Source organism: Bacillus rossius, chromosome 6, assembly GCF_032445375.1.
Source record: "Bacillus rossius redtenbacheri isolate Brsri chromosome 6, Brsri_v3, whole genome shotgun sequence".
NCBI classification, from domain to species: Eukaryota; Metazoa; Arthropoda; class Insecta; order Phasmatodea; family Bacillidae; genus Bacillus; species Bacillus rossius.
The window spans coordinates 46366692-46380593 of record NC_086334.1 but is presented as its reverse complement, the minus strand read 5'-3'; the positions used below and the strand labels follow the sequence as shown (position 1 = coordinate 46380593).

Sequence of the window (13902 nt, the reverse complement as noted above, 5' to 3'; positions counted from 1 at the left end):
ATGGCAATATTTTGGAGTGCCAAAAGCGATATGGTTTGTTTTTGCTCCGACAACACCGAAATGGCTCTGATGGTGCGCTGCCCGATCAAAAGAGGTAGCGATCCCTTTTACAGTTCTGGCTCATTACTGGCTCTGGAATGTTTAATACAAATCTGTAGGTTGACTCCCAAACTACGCTAAAAGGGCGCAGATTTGGTAGGGGAGGTAGAGGATAAGCCGGCTTTCGGGTTGGAAAACACTAATGGTGCACTGAAAGAATGTAAACATTTTGTTTCGCCTGGAGTGCGCTGGGTCAGTGGCGTGTACCTGGTGTTTGATGTTTTCACACACATGTTACCATTACGTGATGGGCTAGCTTAAGACTTTTTTACGTTTGAAGAAAATTTGTCTGTGCTTTTTTTGCATTGACCGATAAGCTGCGGTCGCTACTCGGTTTTCAGCATGCAATCGTGTCCCGGCTCTTACCATTTGGAGCATCCACTCCAAGAATTTAATGGTCCCGTGTCTGTTCGAACATGGCCGAATCCTTACGATTTGTAAGTCGCCACAAGAAGCCAACATAAAATCGTAGTCCCATAAGAAAACATAGGGCCTGGCCCGGCATTTATATACTGCTGACATTGCTTGACCACGCCTGATTATGCTAACTAGGTTTTTTCTTCAAAGACAGTTTTTTTAAAACAGTTTACGCAATGTAAAAGCGACACATCACCTGATGTTTCAGTTGTACCTTAAACATGACGTAGGTCATCGCATAAGCATGGTAACAAGTGGCTTCTTGGAGTATCCACGTGGCAAAGCGTGGATGGCCAATCCTTGATACACATTTAGCTAAGTAGACGTGGTGGTAAGACACTGAAATTGTACTTCAGAGAACCCGGGTTCAAACATCACGAATCATAAATCATAATAAATTCACGTGTTTAGCAATAAAGTGTAAAAGTTGAGCTAAAAATGGTCGGTGATAATAAAAATTTAAAAGTAAAAAATATATATGTTAACAGTCTTTTTAGAATGGCTAGTAGCGTTTGTAGACACAAAAAATTATACATGTCTGAACTATTCTAGTACTTGAGACGTGGAAAGTACGTAGCCGTGTGACTGAATACGTACACGGCCTTAAGCGTATGGCATAAAGATGCTGGCGTTGAATCTTATCCAGGGCTCCATAAAACGTTTAGGCCAGCGAAAACCAGCTGTGTGCTTACTGTTATTTTCTTTGGGTTTTAACGCCTCGTCCGTATCGAGGTCATTTGAGGCAACAAAACACTACACAAAACAAGGATATTTGGTACGGAATTGACTATGGCTTATAAATAGGAATGATCATAGCATATGCCAATACACATTTCTTGTTATCAGTGTGGCTGGACCAATATTACGACATAGGACTCTTGGAATACGAGTAAAGTGTCTTACCACTGTGCTACATTTATTAAAATTAAATTAAGCAAATTTATTTTGTGAAATTAGGATTAAAGTCGATATTTTTTTTATTGTAACATCTCACCTTACAAACTTTTTCAAGGCGATTGCATATGTTACAGAGAAACCTGATAATTGATACCCAGTTGCCACATTCGTGTGAATAAAGTTTTTTTAAAAAATGCAGAAAGATACGCATTTTAGCTACACGGGCCACGGCTTTCCTTGCGTTCACTGCCATTTTTGTTTGAGTTCGAACTACAGCAGGAGTTGCCAACCTTCCCGCCGCAGCCACGGCTTCTCCCTTTCACGCCGGACGGATTGGAAAGTTTGCTGACCGGAAGGGGGGGAATGACGGAATGTTGAAGGGAGGAAACATAAAACCTTTGGCTCCGTCTGTGCCGTTTCACGGTGCCCGTAGTGGAATTCCGCTGCACATAGAATACTCGTGAAAAGCCTCGTAAATGGGAATGGACAGAAGTACGATGTAGGGAAAAAAACCTCCTTTGTTAAAGTTTCTTGGCTTGTGAGACTTGGCTGCATCGAGGACGAAGGTTTCACCGACGTTTCGGTCAGCACTGCAGTCGCCATAATCAAGGTAGCATCCTACTTAGGATCTTATATTTTTCTTGACCTAACTAAAACTAAGTGTATTTTGGAGGGGTCCGGGTTAGGGAGGGACCTAGGTGCGTCTCAGGCCGAAGCCTATACGCCTAGTCTTGCTGGGATGAGCCATGCAGGGAGAGGGTCGCATGCATCGTATGGCTTTGTGCGGGGATTGGCCAGCAGTAGCAGAGATTGCACAGGTAAAACCGGCAAAGACACAGGGAAAACCCCGGCGAACAGAAAAACATGCAGGGTGCAATGAATGTTGTAGGAGAATACAGGAGACAGAGGATTTTCTGGATGAAGAGTCGAAAAGAGTCTACCACGCGGGGACTGGGGCCACTTGGATGCGAGATCCGCTTCCAAGTCTTATCCAGTACTGGGTTTCTTCAACCAGGGACGCAAGCGCTCCTGGTGGTGGGTGGTTACACTCACCATCCACTCAGCCGCCATTCAGCACCTGAAACTAAGGAGAGAATAAACGAAAGAAACAAAACATTTATCACTAGGAATTACATTAAAATATTTAACACTATGCAGTGCGGCCTGCAGAGACCGCCTCCCCTGATGTTATCTTGCCTCTACATACTCCTGTGTGGGATAGCTCGTAATAGTATGTCTTACAATGAAGCCATTGCCGGCTGCCGCGGGGATATCGCAACAGCATTTAGGAACCACGAGGCAGATGCCAGTTCCTGGGCATCGAACCACGGAGTCCGCCAGAAGTACCAGGAGCGGATTGCCGCCCATAATCTCCAGTTTAGAAATGAGAGCAAGTGTAGTTATGGTGGGTTGGTAAACAGGATAATAAGTTTGTTTTTAGCAGTTTTTAAATTAAATGCATGACACAGTTGCTTGAATATAATTTTCTTTAACAGTTATTGAATTTAAATTTATATATTTTGTAGGTTGAAATTAAATTATATTGTTGTTTGAAGGCTGGTTTAATCAGGGGAATTTTTGGGATTAGGTTACCTGCGCATGTGTTCTTTTGGTGCCTACATCTGTTGGCCAATCAGAGGCCTCTTTCATTCTGGTTGGCCGGTTTGTGTGGCCAATGGCAGATGGGCTTCTGTGATTGGTCGGTGCTGCCGATCGATCAGTGACTTCTTTATCTTCTGGTTTTCCGGGCTAACCGGGCCGATAAGAGGCGACCTGTCTGTTGTTGGTTGGTTTTCGGAGGTTCCTGGAAAGAGGTTCGCGGTATAGATGTGGAACTAGCTTGTTCGATTCGCGTTAGTCGCGGAGTTGCGCGCAGACAGACTGTGACTCCCGAGAAGTGTTCGTGGCGCCGGCAGGTGCGGACCAGGGCCCGTTCGCGGCCGGCTGCTGGACCGAGGTGGACGGCAGCGCCGCGGAGGACGACTCGGGGACCAGCAGCCGAGAGGACGAAGACGACGACGAAGAGGACGGTGGACCCAGCCCAGCCAAGGTCTGCCTCGTGCACGACGCCTGTGACGGCGTACGCCGCAGACTGCGCTTTCTCCGAATACATTCTCGCGACGCGGAAGACTTTTTCAAATCATTATTTGGTGCACGTAAGCCATTGCTAATTTGCAGTTTATGACACAGAGAATGTCCGAATGACGGACAAAGAAAGATGAATACACAAACACACAGAAGAAGGGAAAAAACAAGCCAAAAACATCTATGTCATATCACGTAAGAGTTTAAAAGGTCGAACAGACCTTTTTCTAACTCAAATGTTTAACATCGGTTTGATTTTGACTTTTTTCCTCTGAGATTGTGTACTTATATTAAACTTTCCGTTCTTTGAGTTTTCTCTATGACATACAATGCACACTAGCAATGGGGATTGTCCAAAATAATGATTTAAAGCAAACTGCACTGTCGTCATAGCAGTCACAGAGCCTCGTGCTCTGACTGTAAGATACGGACATCGAACTGCGTTTTTTTTAATAAGTAGAGAAAATTAAAGTTTTTAGTCTTAAACAGTAAGTATTTCAATTGTGGCTAATACTTGTTTCGAAATTAAGAACCTTCCCTAGAGAACATCACGCTTACGCCATTAGACGTCACACACAAACTTGAGCCTGTTTATTGTGCGTATACATAAATCGTAAACATAAAATTGATAGCAAAAGAACATGGTTGGAGAGTCCCAGGCGACCAATCCCCGCCTAATAGCTGCATAAATTATGGGTTGATTGCCGTAATACTAAACGCTTTTAAATGTCGGTTGCTGTGTGCTGAAATGAATAAATAGGTGACTTACACCTACAACTATTCAGCCCACCCTCTTTCACCCTGCGGTCTATTTACTTGAGTTCCACCCTCGTCTAGGATAACTACGAGCCCCTCCAATGGCTATGACCATTCCCAGTTTTCAAATAAGTCTAGTTTCTACACTCTCACTCACTCGATGCTTCCCTACACATAATTTAAGAGGCTATTGCTTCCATTATTCCGGACGTGTTAACCAAAGTGTGGGAAGAATGGGACTTAAAGTTGGACGTGTGTCGTGCAACTAAAGGTGCACATATCGAACATTTGTAAGAAAAAGTAGGTTAGTTTACCTTCAATTTGATGTATGATTTGTAAATAGTGTAAATTAAACTGTAATAATATACTATTGGAACTGGGACATTATTTTATGGACAATCTGTATAAGTGGGTATTTGGTTTCCTCATCTTCCTCTTTCCTCTTTATGCCACATACCACATAAAGCATCTCCCATGTATATTACTTGTCTCGTGCGTCGTGGGATTAAGGGCCCTTTAGCAACACTGTAAAGTTCGAAAAAGCCAGTATGAAGAATTTCAGTAACTTCCAAGTGTTTCTTCTTCCCAGCTGCGCAAACCAATCGATACTAATTAAGTGGATGGTAAATGGGGAGTTGAGGGCTTTTTTTATGTTACTCCATATGTGCGTAGTCAGTCATACTCAGTATGGTTATGGCCGCTCACCATGGGCTTACGATCCACCATTTCAAGATTGTTTTCACCTTGAAGAACAGTCAAGTCCATGAGAGCTACAAGTGAGTTCTTGTTTTGACCTCCGCGTGTGTAGAATGCTACAGATTTATAAACTTTTAAACCTGCACGTTTAGATGTGTAGGGATTTTTTTATTTTTACATGTGGGTTTCAGGCTTGATTGTTGCCGGGTTGTTGTTGTCCAGCCGTGTGTTGTTGCAGGCGGGCGGAAGAGGCGACGGCGCCAGGACCTCGAGGTCATCCAGGAAGAGACTGCGCAGGATCCTGAGGGACAAGATAAGGTGAGGGACAGGATAAGGTGAGGGACAGGATAAGGTGAGCCGTGCGCACAGAACACTCCTCGTGGCCCGTATCGCTTATCTGCAAGCTCTGCTTCGTGCGAGACGGTGTTGCTTGGACAAACAGATAACAAGGCAGAGCCTCTCACTTGTGTGATAGTTACTGAGTTGCGTATTCTCTAGTCCTTTTTTATTAATTATTTTATTTTATTATCAGAAAATATTTCACCAGTCCCTTTAACACACATACTGAATGAAAATTTAAAACTGATACAAATAATTTTTCAATTTTATTAATTATAGCGCAGATACATGAAATATGAAACTACGTTCATTTTTAGGGTAGGTCCGTTTGCACCTCGAAGGAATTTTTCTTAAAAATTCAATTAGGTTTATTCAATTAAATTTTTTATAGGAATTTTGCCCATCAATATTGATTTTTCGCCTCTCAAGTATCACGCGTCGTCATGCTAACCGCTGAAATAACACGAAGCTAATAAAATAATTCTCCTAGCTAATTACGTTCGACACATGTGTGACGTCAACGCGACAGATATTCTGATTAGAAAATGTTTTTCTTTTATTTTTAATATTTTTATTTCCATCACGCCACGGGAGTGGCGTTACTTCAGTTCGCGTCAGAATTTTGTTTCCGTTTGTTGGTTGGACTGATGCAGCGGTAATAATGTTGTTGTTTAGTGTCTACGTTTATCTGGAAAACCTTAATGAAGCATTAAAGTATTCATACCTGCATGTCTCTCAAACGTATGGATAAAAAAAGCTTGTATAGAATGATGGTTGTTGCTGGCGGGGCAGACGCCACCTGGGCCGCGCGAGCAGGAAGAAGCCCAGGCCGTCCAGGGCGGAGCGGATCCTCAGCTGGCTGCTGCGCGGGCGCCTGGTGGACACCAGGACGGGGCGCGCCGGGGTGGTCTTCAGCCCCATGAGGGGCGTGCAGTTCTCCGCCAGCGAGCCCTCGGCGCCCGCCACCTTCACCACCGCCGACGACGGTACGTCCCTCACGCTCGCGCGTGTCCGGGCTCGGTCGGACGAACTTGGCTACGACCAAATACAGAGGCTTATTTTTAACCTCCGATGTACTATTAAAAAAAAAAAAAATTGGTTGTCTGTAAAGTCGGTTTACGGACGATAGTTTAACGCGACAACGTCATAACAAAAACGTTGATGAAATGATTGCATACTTTTTATGAATAAAATTGAATCATTCTTTAAATTGAATTATCACTATTTTTGTATGGATTCAAAAAAGTGGAGTGAAATGAAATCTACAATTTAATTGATAAATTTTCTTTTATTTGCACTCATTAATTCAAATATGTTTATTACTTTAACGAACAGATTATTTTAATTATAATTTGTATACATGTTTGCTTTTTAATCAATACAATTTATCCAATCTGTGTTGTTCTGTTAAGGATGGGACGATGATAGGAAAAGTAGTAAACAAATGGGAGTGTTTCAAGTTTAATGTGCCTCGAAAAAGTCAAATCGATGGTTGTTCCAATCGAGTGGAGGAGAGATAGATGCGGCGCAAGCGTACAATGAACGTAACGGGACACAGCGTAACAGGACAATTTGCGTAACGGGACACTTTTTCTTGCGTGCAGCCAGCGTTCATCGATTTATTAGACGTCACGTAAAATAAAAAGACAACTTTACATAACGTTGTCATTTTACTACCAAAAGTTAATCAGGGTCTTACAAATTTTTCTACTTAATCGCCAAAACGATCGAGGCATTTTTTCATATCGTTGCCTTTCTTCGAAGGGATTAGCCACCAGTGAATAGAGATACAGGGCCAGCGCCTGTATCTCCCTCTCCCTCATTACACAGCTGTGAGGCGGGTGGACTAATAGACCCGGCGCACTGGGTCCCACGTCAAGACTTATCGGTAATATTTGCGAATAGTGTTATGTAAATTTGTCTCTTTTATATAGCCCATCGGAGGTTGAAAAAAGAAACAGCCCTCATATTATCAATTAATTTATATCATTAGTTGTGTCCCAGAACTCAACGTCAAGCCAAGAACAGTTGATAGACCAGTTATGATAAAACAAAATAAGTAAAAAGTATTGAGTTTTCAAGCTATATGCATATATATTAATATATATATACACATCTACCCTGTATCAAATTATTAGATACTGTGTCTAAATTTTTTTCTAAGCAATCATAAATAACCACACTATAGATGACAAAAATAAATGAAACATGTTATACTTTTGGGGAACAAAATTCTTTGCACGACTTATGTGGCAACAATTTTTAATAGGGTAACATTGACTGTTCATACTGAAGTGAAATCACTTTGTTAAATTAACAAGTTTTATCAAACAAGTATTTTTTTCAATTTACTTGCGAATTTATTTTACAGTATTACTAGTCAAATTCATTTAGTCGGCTTCATCTATAATTCATACTTTAAAAAAAATAAGTACAAATTTTTCAAGAGAAGTTGTCACTATATTGACAGGTGTTTTCAATGAACATTTAGATTTTGACAGCAGTACACTGTGACATCATGAACAAAACTAACGCAGCTTCATGTAACACCAGGCTAGCTAATAATGCATAAATATTTATTTTGTTAATTTTATGAGAATATTTAGCCATCTTTCTGAAAATCCCTTGGCACACCTGTAAAAAAAGTGAAACCTTACTTTGAACAGAGCTTACTTCTCTGCTGTCGAAGTGGCCATGGTTTGTCTGGCTCCGAGCGAATGGAAGAATTTATTTCGCACTTCTGTCCAAGAACTGATTCGCAGTAACATTTCTCTGCGGTAAATGCTTACGAAGTTTTAAGGAATCCTAATACTAATGCAGCTTTAATACATATGCACATTTGGGTTAGGTCCCACAAGTAACTATCACACTTTTATTTTGTAAGGTTAGGTTATAATGAAATAAATAGAAGAAAAGTGTGGTCTGTTTAGGTTAGGTCACATATACGGTATTTTCAAACCATTAGGCATTTTAGGAAGTTGAGTTATAAAAATATAAAACTAGCAACTTTTTTTGTTATCTCTTTTTTGGTTAAGTCACATTAAGTGATTTTAAACATTAACTTTCTTTGTGAGGCTGTGCTGATGAAATGTAATGAGTAGACACGGACACTTTGCTCAATGGCCTTCAGGCTACACTTGATGATGCTGTACTAGGTTGAGCCTCAGTCGTTTGTCCTCGAGGTAAATATCCTAGTCTTGTTCTCTCGCTGCTGTATAGAGTGGTGTGACAAAACACCAGTTGTCAAGTGAAGATGCACGAGTGTCGGTGGTTGAGACAGCTCCGCCCAGACGAGCGCCCGCGTGTCTCGCAGACGAGGACTTCGAGGGCTTCTACGAGCCGGTGTGCCCCGACACCAGGAAGCTGTTCGTGGCCGACTCAGGGCTGAGCTTCAACCTGCCCTACCCGCCCTTGCTGAGACCTCACCGCCGCGTCTCGCTCTTCCTCTCCTTCGAGTTCACCAACCGCCCCAAGGACGACGCCTCGCCATTCGAGGCAAGCCCCTGCGCCGTCTCTCGTAACCGCTGGCACACCTTAGAAACGCATAATTCAGAAATACATAACTTAGAAACACACTACTTAGAAACTCACTACTTAGAAACACGCTACTTAGAACAAACCACTTATAAACATACCACTTAAAAACACACAACTTAGATACACGTTACTTAGAAACACACTATTTATAATCACTATACCTAGAAACACGCTAGTTAGGGACACCACTTAGAAACACTACTTAGAAACACACTTCCTAGAAACACGCTACCTATAAATACGCTACTTATAAACACGCTACCTAGAAACATGCTACTTAGAACCAACCACTTATAAACACACCATTTAGAAACACACAACTTAGATACACGTTACTTAGAAGCACACTACTTAGAAACATGCTACCTAGAAACACACTAGTTAGGGACACACCACTTAGAAACCCACTACTTAGAAACACACTACCTAGGATTACACCACTTAGAAACACACTGCTTAGGAACACAACTAAGAAATACACGTTTTATAAGTACATTATTAAGAAACACAACTTAGAAATATGCAACTTAGAATACTACAGCTTAGAAACATGCATTTTTCAAAACACCACTTAGACATAAGTAAATTAAATTTCTCCGATCTGAATTTTTTCTAAGTTACGTGTATATAATTAGCCATAGTTCTAATGCGAGTGTTTCTAAGCTGTGACAGTCCAAACTGACGGTGCTGAGTGGTGCTGTTGGGTGGCGCAGGAGCTGGTGCTCGCCGAGAAGTGGGCTCGGCTGCACCGCGCGCGCTTCCCGCCCGTGGCGCAGCTGGTGGCGCAGCTGCCCCCGGGCCCGCCGCGGGAGTTATACGTGTTCCAGGACCCCGCCGACCCGCTCTGCCCCGTCGTGCTGCACTTCGTGCTCGTCAACTCCGCCTTCCGCCGGTTCAAGGACGTGGGTGAGCGCGCGCCCCTCTTCCAACCACCACGCCAGCGTCACCCGACTGTCCTCAGGAGGAAACTAACACCGGGGTGTACACGGGGGGTGGTTGGAGAGGGGAGAGAATCAATCATCCCCCCCTCCCTCCAAGTAGTCAGTACTAGCCAGTGATGCGTAAACATATATAATCTCGGTAACCAGCAAACTCACGTGCTCTCATGCCGTTCGTGTGTTTGACCACGTTGGATGTGTAGTTAATAGAGTATGATTTATAAATTTCAGTCGTTAAACTTAGTCAGTGCCATAGAATACAGTCCTTGAAAACTGTTTCACGGTGTGTAAATAACGTTTGGACGAATTTTTTTTTTTTTGGGTGTCCCGCAAACATAGCGCGGAACATCAGTTGGACAGATAGTGTTTGGCTCCACGCAGAGTCAACGTGATGACGCATGCGTAACCTCCCCCGGTTTTTTTTACTATATGCCATTGACGATTTCTTGGTATGTGATGTGGTTTGCTGCCGTGTATTTTGATCTCGTTGTCAAAGGGACGTTATAGGAGCTTAGAAACGGGTTTATATACTAAGAAAGGAATGTATAGACTCAATAATCGAAACACGCAATAAATGCAAGAATAACACGGTCGTTTACAAAGCAGGCAAGTCGTAACACGCCATCAACATTACAGCTTAAAATTGTCAAGGATAACCTATAGTTCACAGGGATGAAAGCCACAAAGACAACCTGAACAGTTCCGAAGTTTACCGAAGTAAAATGTTATTTTAGATTAGGTTCGGTCATTGTAATACATGTTAGGTCATTATTTTTTTCCCGGTACGATAGGTTAGGAAAGTTTATCGTAAATAAAATAAACGATTGGTTAGGCTAGCGTTATTTAAAATACTATATGATCGTAATATATATAAATCTTTGCAATATGGTGTTTTTACGAGCGATTGGAAAACCTCGGAGAACTTCGGAACTTTCGAAATTGTAAACGATCTAAAACGTATTTCATTCGGGGCTTCTTTTGTTCAGTCATGTTTATCATGGAATTGCCAATGATATGATTAAAACTGTTATTTTCTTTCACTGTGCGAAATTTAAACAAGTGAACGTCATGAATATAATATAAACATCATGGATATCTATGCACATAAGGTTTGCGTCTTAAAAGTTTTCGGAACTTTTCCCTTCAAATATGGAAGGCGGAAACGCAAGCCGAAACGCAAGATATTGCAAGTTGGGAAATGCGTTGTTTCGTGTTGGTAGTTTATAAAAGAGTATTTGAAAACGACGTTATTTAACTTTTCTGTCTTGCATTTTTTATGTTATTGTGTTTCTTGCGTAGTTTGTAAAGCCTGCCTAAAAACGCGGTTACATGGAAATGCCGAACAACTTCAGGTGAACAAGTTTGAGTAAACATGCTCACAAACGCAAAAGTTTACGGTTACACTGCAGTTGGTGTGCAGTATGTTCAACTCCAAAACCGATTGTCTAATGTCATCGAACGAATATTATTTGGATCCTATTTATTTGAGCAAGTCTTTCCCTGTTAGAGAATACTGTCAGCATCAATTTTAAAACAATACAATATTAACTTGCTAGTTAGTTTGGTTGCAGTCGGTAAAATATCACTCGAACTTGTGCCAGGAACATTGTCCAGCTTGAATTTTTCGCAAAGAACTGTTTATACACTCAACAATACAGTCAATAAGAAGCTTTGCTTTAGGTTGAATGAGAAATGTCCTCGATAAAATAGGTTCAGACTGTGTGCAACCGCTCGTAAGAGTTGAATCAGGTCAGGGTCCTGTGTAACCGCGCCCCAATGCTCGCTGCAAGGGTCTGGGTGACCGTGTCCAGCAGGGGTGCCTCGCGAGACCCAGGAGGAGCGCGACTTCGCGGACTTCGACATCTTCAGCGACCCGGAGAAGCCGTACTCCAGCTTCAAGTTCTCGTTCGAGCCGCTGCAGCTGCGGCGCCTGCAGGCGCTGGTCGACTTCAACGTCCGGCTGCACGAGCCTCTCATCCGGGAGCAGCTGCGCCGCGCCGTGCTGCGCTCGGGCCCACAGCCGAGCAGTCCCGGACATGGCCGAAGTCCACCGAATGGTCCCGGACATGGCCGAAGTCCGCCGAGCAGTCCCGGACATGGCCAAAGTCCGCCGAGCAGTCCCGGACATGGTCGAAGTCCGCCGAGCAGTCCCGGACATGGCCGAAGTCCGCCGAGCAGTCCCGGACATGGCCGAAGTCCACCGAATGGTCCCGGACATGGCCGAAGTCCGCCGAGCAGTCCCGGACATGGCCGAAGTCCGCCGAGCAGTCCCGGACATGGTCGAAGTCCGCCGAGCAGTCCCGGACATGGCCGAAGTTCGCCGAACGGTCCCGGACATGGCCGAGGTCCGCCGAGCAGTCCCGGACATGGCCAAAGTCCGCCGAGCAGTCCCGGACATGGCCGAAGTTCGCCGAACGGTCCCGGACATGGCCGAGGTCCGCCGAGCAGTCCCGGACATGGCCAAAGTCCGCCGAGTAGTACCGGACATGTCTGAAGTTCGTCGTTCGCTCCTGCGATTTTGCGGCTGGAATAAAAATAAAACCATTTTAAAACAAAAAGTTTTTACAGTGTTATTTATGTTTAAAAAAAACAATTACAGACAATGGTAGAATGGTTGGATAAGAAAATAGTTTGAAACATCGTTACTGGTTCTTATGTTTATGGTTTGGAAAAAGTGTATTCATCAAGGTGTGGTTATTTGAATACGAATAAAGGATGTTCATGATTTTATGGTATTTTAAATGTCACTTAGATAGTGTTCCCCCTCCCCCCCCCCAAAAAAAATAACGAATTCTTGTGAAGATTTAAATACTTTAACGATTTATCAGATAATTTATATAAAATACCTAAGTCTAACTGAATTGTAAAATTTTACCACAACAAAAAACGATGCACGAACCAGGATTATTTGGGCCTCTGACTCGGGATAGGTGACTAATAGGTTCCTCCGCCATCGTAGGTCGCATTCCCTTTCCTACTGACAGCGGCTGAGATCACAGACGAGAGTACCATGATATTCCGAAGTTTTTCAGGTACCGCCGAGGAATGATGATTTTTAGCATTGTGTCCAGATGCTGCTTGTTCTTCCTGCCGAAGCCACAGGAGTACAGACAGTGTCAGCAGAAGAAGACAATGGTTATAATGTTCGGGAGAAGAGTTCTAGATGTGCTTCTGAGTAATGGCTCTCCTAAAGTTTTTGCAACTGGCCAATAAACCTCGGCGCTGCCAATAGGAAAACAAATTTGACTGTAAATGACAAATATATCATAGACCAAGCATGCCTAGTAAAAATTACGAATGATTTTACAACAGACACGCGCTAACTTATTAAATTTATTTGCAGTTATTTTTCTATCCTTTTGGAAACAGCGCATACAACTGTTATTACTGACGTCTTCAAAGTCGAGGTGCTGATCTCAAGTCTCGGCCAAATCACTAGAATATTTAATTCTCATTTACTGTGTTGAGGCCCCGTTTGTGAATGTGATGGTTTGCCTGATATTCAGCCTGGATTTTTTTAACCATCTTCAGTGTTGACTAACAACTAAATTGTGGATGCTCTAGCAAAATTTAATATTCGGCAGGTTTTGGTCATTATAAGCTACCATGTCGGAGGGAGTTGAAACAGTAAGTACAGAATAAAACAAAACACTAATCTTCCAAATAAAATTATATTGGTTTCAAATAATAAAAGTAAATAATTAAAAAACTGCCAACTTATTTTAAATTAGCCTTTTTCATCTTCTAAAGGTAAAAATTCATTTTATATAACAATATGTTTTCAGAGCTATAATAAAATATTTTATATAAATTTGATATACATTTAATAGGTATATTTAACAAGTAAATAATTAGAAGACATTATATGTTAATGGTTTTTATATATAATAAATTATAATGTTTAATAATTTGTCAATTTAAATAGTTTTCTAGCATTTACAGTCAAAATTAGTAAAAAAAGAAGATAATTCAATGAGTTCGCAGTTTGCAAGTTTTAATTAATTAACGTAAGAACGGGCCAAGTTAAAGATAAATTGTATTTTTACCTTGGCGCAGCTGAACTCGGCCTTGGAAGCCGACAGCTATTCCTAGCTATTTTAACCATTTTAAAAAAGTTCGGTTAGCAAACCTCAGCACT

At 42.2% G+C, this 13902-nt stretch overlaps 1 protein-coding gene across 4 annotated transcripts in view; it reads left to right on the top strand.

The window, feature by feature from the left end:
- The window catches only part of LOC134533137 (cytosolic phospholipase A2-like), a 55133-nt gene extending 42641 nt beyond the window's left edge, over positions 1-12492 (top strand). For 3 of the 4 annotated variants that reach the window (XM_063370442.1, XM_063370440.1, XM_063370443.1), the window contains 6 exons: positions 3330-3463; positions 5189-5268; positions 6082-6275; positions 8603-8784; positions 9540-9732; positions 11576-12492. In XM_063370442.1, coding sequence (XP_063226512.1) covers positions 3330-3463; positions 5189-5268; positions 6082-6275; positions 8603-8784; positions 9540-9732; positions 11576-12258 — 1466 coding nt within the window. In that variant the 3' untranslated portion in view covers positions 12259-12492. The remainder of the gene's footprint in view (positions 1-3329; positions 3464-5188; positions 5269-6081; positions 6276-8602; positions 8785-9539; positions 9733-11575) is intronic. The other variant, XM_063370441.1, reaches the window with a different exon arrangement.
- Positions 12493-13902: the final 1410 nt, after the last annotated feature.